Source organism: Phasianus colchicus, chromosome 36 (assembly GCF_987193195.1).
Source record: "Phasianus colchicus chromosome 36, bPhaCol1.hap1.1, whole genome shotgun sequence".
In the NCBI taxonomy this organism is placed as follows: domain Eukaryota; kingdom Metazoa; phylum Chordata; class Aves; order Galliformes; family Phasianidae; genus Phasianus; species Phasianus colchicus.
The window spans coordinates 2,158,929-2,171,714 of NC_143471.1; the positions used below are offsets into that span (position 1 = coordinate 2,158,929).

The following is a 12,786-nucleotide window of genomic DNA, read 5'->3' on the forward strand; positions in this document are numbered from 1 at the left end:
ACCCTTTGCGACTCCCTGGTGCAAATCCCTCGTGCAAACTCAACCCCAGCACAACTCCCTTACACCCTTACAACTCAGCCTCGTGAGACTCCGCCCTCGTGCAAACCCCGCCAAGTGAGACTCCCTCGTGCAAACGCAACCCTCTGCGACTCCCTGGTGCAAATCCCTCGTGCAAACACCACCCCCCCCACCCCCCGCCGTGCGCTCACCTTGAAGCGGCGTGCGAGGAACTTGTTCTTCATCTCCAGGAAGTTCCCTTTGGACGCCTCGCCCTTGAAGGGCTCGTTGATCACCCCGAAGGCGCCGTCGTTCTGGATGTCCGTCCAGCGCGCGTAGCCGTGGCTGAGCGCTAAGGGCTGCCACCGGCACCAGGGGGCGCCACTGGGGCACCATTGGGGCACTACTGGGGCACGATTGGGCACCACTGGGGCACTACTGGGGCACTACTATGTCACCACTGCGTCGTTGGGTCACCATTGGGCAACACTGAAGCACTGCGTCGTTGGGTCGCCATTGGGCACCACTGGGGCACTACTGGGCACCACTGGGACACTACTATGTCACCACTGTGTGTTGGGTCACCATTGGGCACCAGTGGGGCACCATTGGGCACTATTGGGCACCACTGGGACACTACTGGGGCACTACTATATCACCACTGGTGTGTTGGGTCGCCATTGGGCACCACTGGGGCACCATTGGGCACTATTGGGCACCACTGGGGCACTACTGGGGCACTGTGTCGTTGGGTCACCATTGGGCACCACTGGGGCACTACTGGGGCACTACTATGTCACCACTGGGGCACTGCGTCGTTGGGTCGCCATTGGGCACCACTGGGGCACCACTGGGGCACTATTGGGGCACTATTGGTCACCACTGGGGCACTGCGTCATTGGGTCGCCACTGGGGCACCATGGGGGCACTACTGGGCACCATTGGGACACTACTATGTCACCACTGTGTGCTGGGTCGCCATTGGGCACCACTGGGGCACCATTGGGCACCACTGGGGCACTACTGGGGCACTATTGGGGCACTACTATGTCACCACTGTGTCGTTGCGTCGCCATTGGGCACCACTGGGACACTACTGGGGCACTACTGGGGCACTACTATGTCACCACTGGGCCACTGTGTCGTTGGGTCGCCATTGGGCACCACTGGGGCACTACTGGGGCACTACTATGTCACCACTGTGTGTTGGGTCACCATTGGGCACCACTGGGGCACTATTGGGGCACCACTGGGGCACTGCATGGTTGGGTCACCATTGGGCACCACTGGGGCACCACTGGGACATTGGGTCACCACTGGGCACCACTGGGGCACAACTGGGCACGACTGGGGCACTACTAGGTCACCACTGGGGCACCACTGGGGCACTACTGGCCACCCCATGGTGTGGCGGGGGTCTCAGGGGGTCTCAGGGGCACCCCATGGTTCTGGGGGGGGGCTCAGGGGTACCCCATGGTGTGGTGGGGGTCTCAGGGGGGCTATGGGGCACCGCATGGTGTTGGGGGGGGGTCTCAGGGGCACCCCATGGTGTTGGGGGGTCTCAAGGACACCCCATGATTCTGGGAGGTCTCAGGGGGTCTCAGGGGCACCCCACAGTTCTGGGGGGTCTCAGGGGCACCCCATGGTGCTGGAGGGTCTCAGGGGGTCTCAGGAGCACCCCATGTTGTTGAGGGGGGTCTCAGGGGCACCCCATGGTGTTGGAGGGTCTCAGGGGGTCTCAGGGGCACCCCATGGTTCTGGGGTGTCTCAGGGGGTCTCAGTGGCACCCCACGGTTCTGGGGGGGGTCTCAGGGGCACCCCATGGTGTTGGGGGGGCCTCGGGGGGTCTCACAGGGTCTCAGGGGCACCCCATGGTGTTGGGGGGTCTCAAGGACACCCCATGATTCTGGGGTGTCTCAGGGGGTCTCAGTGGCACCCCATGGTGTTGGGGGGGGTCTCAGGGGCACCCCATGGTTCCGAGGTATCTGAGGGGCACCCCACGATTCTGGGGGATCTCAGGGGGTCTCAGTGGCACCCCATGATTCTGGGGTGTCTCAGGGGGTCTCAGTGGCACCCCACGGTTCTGGGGGGGGTCTCAGGGGCACCCCATGGTGTTGGGGGGGCCTCGGGGGGTCTCACAGGGTCTCAGGGGCACCCCATGGTGTTGGGGGGTCTCAAGGACACCCCATGATTCTGGGGTGTCTCAGGGGGTCTCAGTGGCACCCCATGGTGTTGGGGGGGGTCTCAGGGGCACCCCATGGTTCCGAGGTATCTGAGGGGCACCCCACGATTCTGGGGGATCTCAGGGGGTCTCAGTGGCACCCCATGATTCTGAGGTGTCTCAGGGGGTCACAGGGGCACCCCACGGTTCTGGGGGGGGTCTCAGGGGCACCCCATGGTGTTGGGGGGGCCTCGGGGGGTCTCACAGGGTCTCAGGGGCACCCCATGGTGTTGGGGGGTCTCAAGGACACCCCATGATTCTGGGGTGTCTCAGGGGGTCTCAGTGGCACCCCATGGTGTTGGGGGGGGTCTCAGGGGCACCCCATGGTTCCGAGGTATCTGAGGGGCACCCCACGATTCTGGGGGATCTCAGGGGGTCTCAGTGGCACCCCATGATTCTGAGGTGTCTCAGGGGGTCTCAGGGGCACCCCACGGTTCTGGGGGGGGTCTCAGGGGCACCCCATGGTGTTGAGGGGGCCACGGGGGGTCTCACAGGGTCTCAGGGGCATCCCATGATGTTGGGGGGGGTCTCAGGGGCACCCCATGGTTCTGGGGGGTCTCAGGGGGTCTCAGTGGCACCCCATGATTCTGGGGTGTCTCAGGGGGTCTCAGGGGCACCCCACGGTTCTGGGGGGGGTCTCAGGGGCACCCCATGGTTCCGAGGGGTCTCAGGGGCACCCCATGGTGTTGGGGGGGGTCTCAGGGGCACCCCATGGTGTTGGAGGGTCTCAGGGGGTTTCAGAGGCACCCCACGGTTCTGGGGGGTCTCAGGGGCACCCCATGGTTCTGGGGGGGGTCTCAGGGGCACTCCATGGTGTTGGGGGGGCCTCGGGGGGTCTCACAGGGTCTCAGGGGCACCCCATGGTGTTGGGGGGGTCTCAGGGGGTCTCAGGGGCACCCCACAGTTCTGGGGGGTCTCAGGGGCACCCCATGGTGTTGGGGGGGGTCTCAGGGGCACCCTATGGTTCCGAGGTATCTGAGGGGCACCCCACGATTCTGGGGGATCTCAGGGGGTCTCAATGGCACCCCATGATTCTGAGGTGTCTCAGGGGGTCTCAGGGGCACCCCATGGTTCTGGGGGGTCTCAGGGGCACCCCATGGTGTTGGAGGGTCTCAGGGGGTCTCAGTGGCACCCCACAGTTCTGGGGGGTCTCAGGGGCACCCCATGGTGTTGGAGGGTCTCAGGGGGTCTCAGGGGCACCCCATGGTGTTGGGGGGGCTCTCAGGGACACCCCATGGTTCTAGGAGGTTTCAGGGGGTCTCAGTGGCACCCCATGGTGTTGGGGGGGGTCTCAGGGGCACCCCATGGTTCCGAGGTGTCTTGAGGGGCACCCCACGATTCTGGGGGGGGGGTCTCAGGGGATCTCGTGGACCCCCCCCCCCCCCACCCCCCAGTATCCAGAGGTACCGTAAGGATACAGGACGATGCCGGCCAGCAGCCAGTAATCGTGGCGCCGGTGCCAAATCTCATTGAGTTTCCCCGAGGAGACGGCGGCGCGTTCCTCGTTCTGCCACAGCGTGTGCAGCTCTGCGGGGTTTTGGGGGGGGGGGGTCATGGGGGGGGGGTCAGGAAGGTTGGGACCCCCCCCCAAAGCTCACCCCCAAAGCTCACCCGTGAAGCCCCCGTCGGCGATGTTGAACATGAAGCGTGGCTTCTCGGCTCTGTCCTCGCGGCGGCCGTTGGCGCGCAGCTCCGTTTTGGGCTCCTTCTCAGCCTTCACCTCCTCTGCTTTTGGGGGGGGGGGATTTATGGGCTTTAGGACCCCCCCCCCACCCCACCATATTCCCCCCCCCCCAATCCCCCCCCTGCTATGAAGGGAATTGTCCCCGTCCGTCAGTAGGGCGCAATTAAGGCTCAGCTGCACCCCTTCATTAAGCTCCATCCTGCTCTGGTTTGACCCCCCCCCCACTTTCCAGCCCCCCCCCCCCGCCCCCAACTCCACCCTGCTCTGATTTGCCCCCCCCACCCTTTCCAGCCCCCCCCCCCAACCCCATCCTGCTCTGATTTGACACCCCCCCCCCTTTCCTGCCCCCTCACCCCAACCTGTTCAGGTTTGACCCCCCCCCCATCCAGCCCCCCCATCCCAACCCCAACCCGCTCTGGTTTGACCCCCCCCCACCCTTTTTCCAGCCCCCCCTCCCCCACCCCAACCTGCTCTGGTTTGACCCCCCACCCTTTTTCCAGCCCCCCCTCCCCCACCCCAACCTGCTCTGGTTTGACACCCCCCCCCCTCTTTCCAGCCCCCCCACCCCAACCCCATCCTGCTCTGGTTTGACCCCCCCCCCTTTCCAGCCCCCCCGACCCTGCTCTGGTTTGCCCCCCCCCCTCCCTTTCCAGTCCCCCCACCCCAACCCCATCCTGCTCTGATTTGCCCCCCCCACCTTTCCAGCCCCCCCACCCTGCTCTAGTTTGCCCCCCCCCCCTTTTTCCAACCCCCCCACCCTAACCCCACTCTGCTCTGGTTTGACCCCCCACCCTTTTTCCAGCCCCCCCTCCCCCACCCCATCCTGCTCTGGTTTGACCCCCCACCCTTTTACCAGCCCCCCTCCCTCACCCCAACCTGCTCTGGTTTGCGCCCCCCCCCCCACCACTTTCCAGCCCCCCCCCATCCCAACTCCATTCTGCTCTGATTTGACCCCCCCCACCTTTCCAGCCCCTCCACCCCACCCTGCTCTGGTTTGGCCGCCCCCCCTTTCCAGCCCCCCCCCACCCCAATACCTCTTTTAGGGTCGGGGTCTCCCGGCCGCTCCTTGGGCTCCTCCTCGGGGGGTTTCTCATCACCCTTTTCCCCCCCGGGGGTTTTGTCGACCTCAGTGCCTGGGGAGGGGGTGGGCAGAGCTCAGAAGAGACCCCCCCCCCCGCCAAGGGGTTTTTGGTTTGGGGGCTGTTTTGGGGGGTTTGATGTGGGACACCCACCTGCTCGGTCGTGCTCGTCGCGGGGTGGGGGCCCTTCGGCCTCGGGCTCCCTCTCCCCTGGTCCCTCCTCCTCCTCGCCCTTCCTCGGCCCTTCGGCCTCGCTGCCGTTGCCCGGGGATGGGGGGGCTTCGGGGGGGGGAGGCTGTAGGGACAGCAATGCGGTGTCACCCCCACACCAAAGTGTGACCTCCATGGATGCACGAGGGGGGAGAGCCGGGGGGCACGGGGACAGGGATGGGGACAGGGATGGGGACAGGAGGACAGGAAAAGGGACAGAGATGGTGGCAGGGATGGAGAGAGCACACAGGGACTGCAGAGGGGAGATATGGGGATGGGGACAAGGATGGGGACAGGGATGGGGACAGGAAAAGGGACAGGACAGGGATAGGGACAAGGATGGGGACAGGGATGGGGACAGGACAAGGATGGGGACGGAGATGGGGACAGGGATGGGGACAGGACAGGGTTGGGGACACAGCTGGGGACAGGGACGGGCACAGCCCCATCACCCACCTCAGTCTCCATCTTTTCAGGCCCTTTGGGCTCCTTCTCGTCCCTGTTGTCCCCGTCGTCCCTGTCTGGGGGTGGCCCCATCCCATCCCCACGCTCGCTGGGTGCCGGTGTGGCTGTGGGGACAGCAGACACTGAGACTCGGGGACATGGGGGGGGGTCCCTGCACCCCACTCCTGTCCCCTCACATCCCCATCCCCTCCATCACGCTCTGTCACCTGTCACCAACCCCGTCCCCACAATCCCACCCCGTCCCCGTGTCCCCCATGTCCTCACGTCCCCAGCTCCTGCTCTGTGTCCCCCACAACCCCACCCTGTCCCCATGGCCCCTGTCCCCGAGTCTCCCATGTCCCCAACTTCTGTCCTGCGTCCCCACATCCCCGTCCGGTGTCCCCCGCATCTCCCTGTCCCCACAGCCCCCACTCTCTGCTCCTCTGTCCCCCCCCACATCCCCATGTCCCCCTCCCCACGTCCATGTCCCCACCCCCATGTCCCCACATCCCCACCTCCCTGTCCCCCACACCTCCCACATCCCCCTGTCCCCTCTACCCCTCATCCCTTGTCCCCCACACCCCCCATCCCCACATCCCCTGTCCCCATATCCCCCGCTCTCTGACCCTCTGTTCCCATCCCCCATCCCCTCAGCCCCCCTACCCCCCATATCCCCCACAAGTCCCACATCCCCCCATCCCTCTACCTCTCACCCCTTGTCCCCCAGACCCCCCTGTCCCCATATCCCCCACTCTCTGCCCCTCTATTCCCATCCCCTATCCCCCCCCCATCCCCTCTATCTTTCACCCCCATGCCCCCCATACTCCCCACACGTCCCACATCCCCCCATCCCTCTACCTCTCATCCCTTGTCCCCCACACCCCCATCCCCACATCCCCCACTCTCTGCCCCTCTATTCCCATCCTCCGTCCCCCCCATCCCCTGCACCCCTTTGTCCCCCCAGCCCCCATCCCCCCCACCTTTCATCCCCCCCACCCCCCATACCCCCCACACCCCCCACACCTCCCCATCCCCTCTACCTCTCATCCCCTGTCCCCACTCTCTGCCCCTCTGTTCCCATCCCCTGTCCCCCCCATCCCCCCAATCCCCTCCACCCCTCAACCCCGCATCCCCCCAACGCCCCCCATCCCCTACACCTCTTCACCCCCCATCCCAATCCCCCCCATCCCCTGCACCCCTTCACCCCTCATCCCTTGTCCCCCAGCCCCCCATCCCAATCCCCCCCATCCCCTGCACCCCTTCACCCCTCATTCCTTGTGCCCCACACCCCCATCCCCACATCCCCCCAATCCCCTCTACCCTTCACCCCCCCACCCCTCCCACATCTCCCCATCCCCTCTACCTCTCATCCCCTGTCCCCACTCTCTGCCCCTCTCTTCCCATCCCCCGTCCCCTCTACCCCCAGCATCCCCTCTGCCTCTCACCCCCCCCATCCCCCCAATCCCCCCCATCCCCTGCACCCCTTCACCCCTCATCCCTTGTCCCCCACACCCCCATCCCCACATCCCCCACTCTCTGCCCCTCTGTTCCCATCCCCCGTCCCCTCTACCCCCAGCATCCCCTCCACCCCTCACTCCCCCATCCCCCCAATCCCCCCCATCCCCTGCACCCCTTCACCCCTCATTCCTTGTGCCCCACACCCCCATCCCCACATCCCCCCCATCCCCTCTACCCCTCACCCCCCCACCCCTCCCCATCCCCTCCACCTCTCATCCCACCCCCACATCTCTACCCCTCCGTTCCCATCCCCCTACCCCCCCCAACCCCCTCCCAACCCCCCCCACCCCCCCGTACCGGGTTTGGAGGTGCACGGGGTGGGGGTCCTGCTCTGCTCGGGGTCGGTGCTGCAGGTCTTGGCAGGGGAAGAAGCTCTGGAGGAACGCTTGGAGTCTGCGCTGTGCTCCGGGACCAGCTCGGGGAGGCTCCAGCGCCCATTGATGTGCTCGAACTCCTGCACCTTTGTGGGGATGAGGGACAGGACGGTGACACGGGGAGGTGACAAGGGGACAGGGGGGCGGCAGGGGACGGCCCCTACCTTCTTCTTGACCAGGGACATGACGCCGATGCGGGTCAGCACCTGCTGCCTCGACAGCCCCTCGCGGGGGACGCCGTCCGCAAACGTCTCGGAGCCGTCGGCACCCGGCTCGCAGAGGTGACGCATGAACAGGGACACGTAGGCCCTGGGGACAGCGTGGGGATGGCGTTGGGGACAGCGTTGGGGACAGCGTTGGGGACGGCATGGTGTGGGGTCAGTGTGGGGACAGTGTTGGGGACGGCGTGGTGTGGGGACAGCATGGGGACAGCGTTGGGGACGGCGTGGGGATGGCGTGGTGTGGGGACAGCATGGGGACAGCATTGGGGACAGCGTGTGGACGGCGTGGGGACAGCGTGTGGACGGCGTGGGGACGGCGTGGGGGACGGCGTGGGGGACGGCGTGGGGATGGCGTGGGGATGGCATGGTGTGGGGTCAGCGTGGGGACGGCGTTGGGGACAGCGTTGGGGACAGCGTTGGGATGGCATGGGGATGGCATGGGGACGGCGTGGTGTGGGGACAGCGTGGGGACAGCGTGGGGACGGCGTGGGGACAGCGTTGGGGACGGCGTGGGGATGGCGTGGTGTGGGGCAGCATTGGGGACAGCGTGGGGACAGCGTTGGGGACAGCATGGGGACAGAACTGGGAACAGAATTGGGGACAGCGTGGGGACGGCGTGGGGACGGCGTGGGGACGGCGTGGTGTGGGGACAGCGTGGGGACAGCGTGGGGACGGCGTGGGGACGGCGTGGTGTGGGGACAGTGTGGGGACGGCGTGGGGACGGCGTGGGGACGGCGTGGGGACGGCGTGGGGACGGCGTGGTGTGGGGATGGCATTGGGGATGGAGTGGGGACAGCATGGGGACAGAACTGGGGACAGAGTGGCGTGGGGACAGCATTGGGGACAGCATGAGGACAGTGTGGGGACTGCGTGGTGTGGGGACAGCGTGGGGACAGCACTGGGGACAGCACTGGGGACAGCATGGTGTGGGGAGAGCATTGGGGACAGCGTGGGGACATCATAGGGACGGCGTGGGGATGGCGTGGTGTGGGGTCAGTGTGGGGACGGCGTGGGGACAGCATGGGGACGGCATGGGGATGGCGTGGTGTGGGGACAGCGTGGGGACGGCGTGGTGTGGGGATGGCATTGGGGATGGAGTGGGGACAGCATGGGGACAGAACTGGGGACAGAATTGGGGACAGCATTGGGGACAGCGTGGTGGGGGGAGAGCATTGGGGACAGCGTGGGGACGGCGTGGGGACAGCATGGGGACAGCATTGGGGATGGAGTGGGGACAGTGTGGTGTGAGGACAGCATTGGGGACAGCACGGGGACAGAGTGGTGTGGGGACAGCGTTGGGGACAGCGTGGGGACAGCATTGGGGATGGAGTGGGGACAGCATGGGGACAGGATGGTGTGGGGACAGCACTGGGGACAATGTGGAGACGCCATTGGGGACAGTGTGGGGACAGTATAGTGTGGGGACAGCATTAGGGACAGCGTGGTGTGGGGACAGCATTGGGGACAGCATGGGGACAGTGCCACCATAGCGTGGGGACAGCGTGGGGACAGGATGGTGTGGGGACACTGTGGGGACAGTGTGGTGTGGGGACAGTATTGGGGACAGCGTGGGGACAGCATGGGGACAGTATGGGGCAGCATGGTGTGGGGACAGCATGGGGACAGTGCCACCATAGCGTGGGGACAGTGTGGGGACAGTGGCACTGCGCTGCTCCCCCATGGTCCCGTCCCTCTGTCCCCATCCCTCCGGTCCCCAACGTCCCCATCCCTCCGGTCCCCAAAGATCCTGTCCCTCCAGACCCCAATGTCCCCAATGTCCCCAATGTCCCCAGTGTCCCATCTCCACGCTGTCCCTAAGGTCCTCAGTGTCCTCAACTGTCCCCTCAATGTCCCCACTGTCCCCACAGTCTGCTGTCCCCAGTGTCCCCATTACCCACCACGTCCCCATCATCCCAACGTCCCCACAATGCCCCCAATGTCCCCATTACCCACAACGTCCCACAATGTCCCCAATGTCCCCAATACCCCAAATGTCCCCACTGTCCCTCAAGGTCCCCAATGCCCCTGACACCCCCAATGTCCCCATGTCCCCCAACGTCCCCACAACGCCCCCAAAGTCCTCATTACCCACAACGTCCCACAACGTCCCCAATGTCCCCAATACCCCAAATGTCCCCACTGTCCACCAATGTCCCTCAATGTCCCCAATGCCCCTGACACCCCCAATGTCCCCATAACCCCAAATGTCCCCCAGTGTCCCCAACATCCCCATTACCCACCACTGTCCCCCATGTCCCCCAATGTCCCCAATGTCCCCCATGTCCCTCAATGTCCCCAATGCCCCTGACACCCCCAATGTCCCCATGTCCCCCAACGTCCCCACAATGCCCCCAAAGTCCTCATTACCCACAACGTCCCTCAATGTCCCCAATGTCCCCAATACCCCAAATGTCCCCACTGTCCACCAATGTCACTCAACGTCCTCAATGTCCCCCATGTCCCCCCATGTCCCCAATGCCCCCCATGTCCCCAATGCCCCTGACACCCCCAATGTCCCCATGTCCCCCAACGTCCCCACAATGCCCCCAAAGTCCTCATTACCCACAACGTCCCACAATGTCCCCAATGTCCCCAATACCCCAAATATCCCCACTGTCCACCAATGTCCCTCAATGTCCCCAATGTCTCCAATGTCCCCCATGTCCCCCCATGTCCCCAATGACCCCATGTCCCCCCATGTCCCCCATATCCCCCCATGTCCCCCAATGTCACCCACTGCCCCCAGTGTTCCCAACGTCCCCACAATGCCCCCAAAGTCCTCATTACCCACAACGTCCCACAATGTCCCCAATGTCCCCAATACCCCAAATATCCCCACTGTCCACCAATGTCCCTCAATGTCCCCAATGTCTCCAATGTCCCCCATGTCCCCAATGACCCCATGTCCCCCCATGTCCCCCATATCCCCCCATGTCCCCCAATGTCACCCACTGCCCCCAGTGTCCCCAACGTCCCCACAATGCCCCCAAAGTCCTCATTACCCACAACGTCCCACAATGTCCCCAATGTCCCCAATACCCCAAATATCCCCACTGTCCACCAATGTCCCCCATGTCCCCCCATGTCCCCAATGACCCCATGTCCCCCCATGTCCCCCATATCCCCCCATGTCCCCCAATGTCACCCACTGCCCCCAATGTCCCCAACACCCCCACCGCCGTCCCCGTGCCATCAGCCTTCCCCCTCATCACAGCGCCCAGCCCAAAGCTGTGCCGGCATTCAGCCGGGAGCTGCCACCTCTCTGGCACCCCCAGGGCCTCAGCCGACCCCCCCCCTGGGGACAAGGGACCCCCCCGGGGGTGGCTGTGTGTCGGGGTGAGGGGGACGCAGCCCCTCCTCTGCTCCCCAGGAAAACCGACGGTAGGAGGCGCTCGGCTGAGTAAGGGCTCATCATGTGGCACGGGGATATGGGGGGGGGGACCTGGGGGGGTTGGGGGGATAATGGGGACATGGGGGGACATGGGGGGACAGGAGGGGATAATGGGGACATGGGGGGGCTGGGGGGATAATGGGGACATGGGGGGACAGGAGGGGATAATGGGAACATGGGGGGGCTGGGGGGATAATGGGGACATGGGGGGACATGGGGGGACAGGAGGGGATAATGAGGACATGGGGGGACATGGGGGGCAGGAGGGAATAGTGAGGACATGGGGGAACATGGGGGGGTCAGGAGGGGATAATGGGGACATGGGGGGGCATGGGGGGCAGGAAGGGATAATGGGGACATGGGGGGGCTGGGGGGATAAGGGGGACATGGGGGGACATGGGGGGACATGGGGGGACAGGAGGGGATAATGGGAACATGGGGGGGACATGGGGGGACTGGGGGGACATGGGAGACATGGGGGGACATGGGGGGACAGGAGGGGATAATGGGGACATGGGGGGACATGGGGGGACATGGGGGGACAGGAGGGGGACAGGAGGGGGACAGGAGGGGGACAGGAGGGGATAATGGGAACATGGGGGGACATGGGGGGATAATGGGGACATGGGGGGGACTGGGGGGATAAGGGGGACATGGGGGAACATGGGGGGGGGACAGGAGGGGATAATGAGGACGTGGGGGGACATGGGGGGGACATGGGGGGGCCAGGAGGGGATAATAGGGACATGGGGGGAGACATGGGGAGGTGGGGGGATAATGGGGACATGGGGGGGACTGGGGGGACATGGGGGGAGACATGGGGGGACATGGGGGGGGGACAGGATGGGATAATGAGGACATGGGGGGACATGGGGGGGCCAGGAGGGGATAATGGGGACATGGGGAGGCTGGGGGGACATGGGGGGGCAGGAGGGGGTAATGGGAACATGGGGGGGGACATGGGGGGACGTGGGGGGATATGAGAGGACATGAGAGGACATGAGGGGGACAGGAGAGGATAATGGGAACATGGGGGGGCATGGGGGGACATGGGGGGAGACATGGGGGGTGGGGGGATAATGGGGACATGGGGGGGACTGGGGGGATAAGGGGGACATGGGGGAACATGGAGGGGGGGACAGGAGGGGATAATGAGGACGTGGGGGGACATGGGGGGGCCAGGAGGGGATAATGGGGACATGGGGGGACATGGGGAGACATGGGGGGACATGGGGGGACATGGGGGGACATGGGGGGATAATGGGGGAGCTGGGGGGATAAAGGGGACATGGGGGGACATGGGGGGACATGGGGGGACATGGGGGGACAGGAAGGAATAATGGGAACATGGGGGGGGACATGGGGGGACATGAGAGGACATGAGGGGGACAGGAGAGGATAATGGGAACATGGGGGGACATGGGGGGGCAGGAGGGGATAATGGGGACATGGGGGGACATGGGGGGACAGGAGGGGATAACGGGGACATGGGGAACATGGGCAGACATGCGGGGGGGACATTGGTGGCACAGAGGAAGAGGGGACACGCAGGGATGTGGGGACACAGACACAGCAAGATGGGATGTGGGGACAAAAAGGGGCGTGGATGTGGCACGTGTGATGGGAACACAAAGGGACGTGGGGATG

General features: G+C 65.2%; 1 protein-coding gene across 2 annotated transcripts in view; it reads right to left on the reverse strand.

The window, feature by feature from the left end:
* CHD3 (chromodomain helicase DNA binding protein 3) overlaps positions 1 to 12,786 on the reverse strand; it is a 106,046-nt gene that overhangs the window by 16,121 nt on the left and 77,139 nt on the right. The window contains exons 30-37 of one of the 2 annotated variants that reach the window (XM_090129477.1): positions 7,692 to 7,836; positions 7,451 to 7,613; positions 5,648 to 5,760; positions 5,135 to 5,276; positions 4,937 to 5,035; positions 3,830 to 3,943; positions 3,637 to 3,745; positions 210 to 342 (exon numbers count right to left, since the gene is read on the reverse strand). In XM_090129477.1, the coding sequence (XP_089985603.1) occupies positions 210 to 342; positions 3,637 to 3,745; positions 3,830 to 3,943; positions 4,937 to 5,035; positions 5,135 to 5,276; positions 5,648 to 5,760; positions 7,451 to 7,613; positions 7,692 to 7,836 (1,018 nt within the window). Of the gene's footprint in view, positions 1 to 209; positions 343 to 3,636; positions 3,746 to 3,829; positions 3,947 to 4,936; positions 5,036 to 5,134; positions 5,277 to 5,647; positions 5,761 to 7,450; positions 7,614 to 7,691; positions 7,837 to 12,786 lie in introns of both variants that reach the window. The other variant, XM_090129476.1, reaches the window with a different exon arrangement.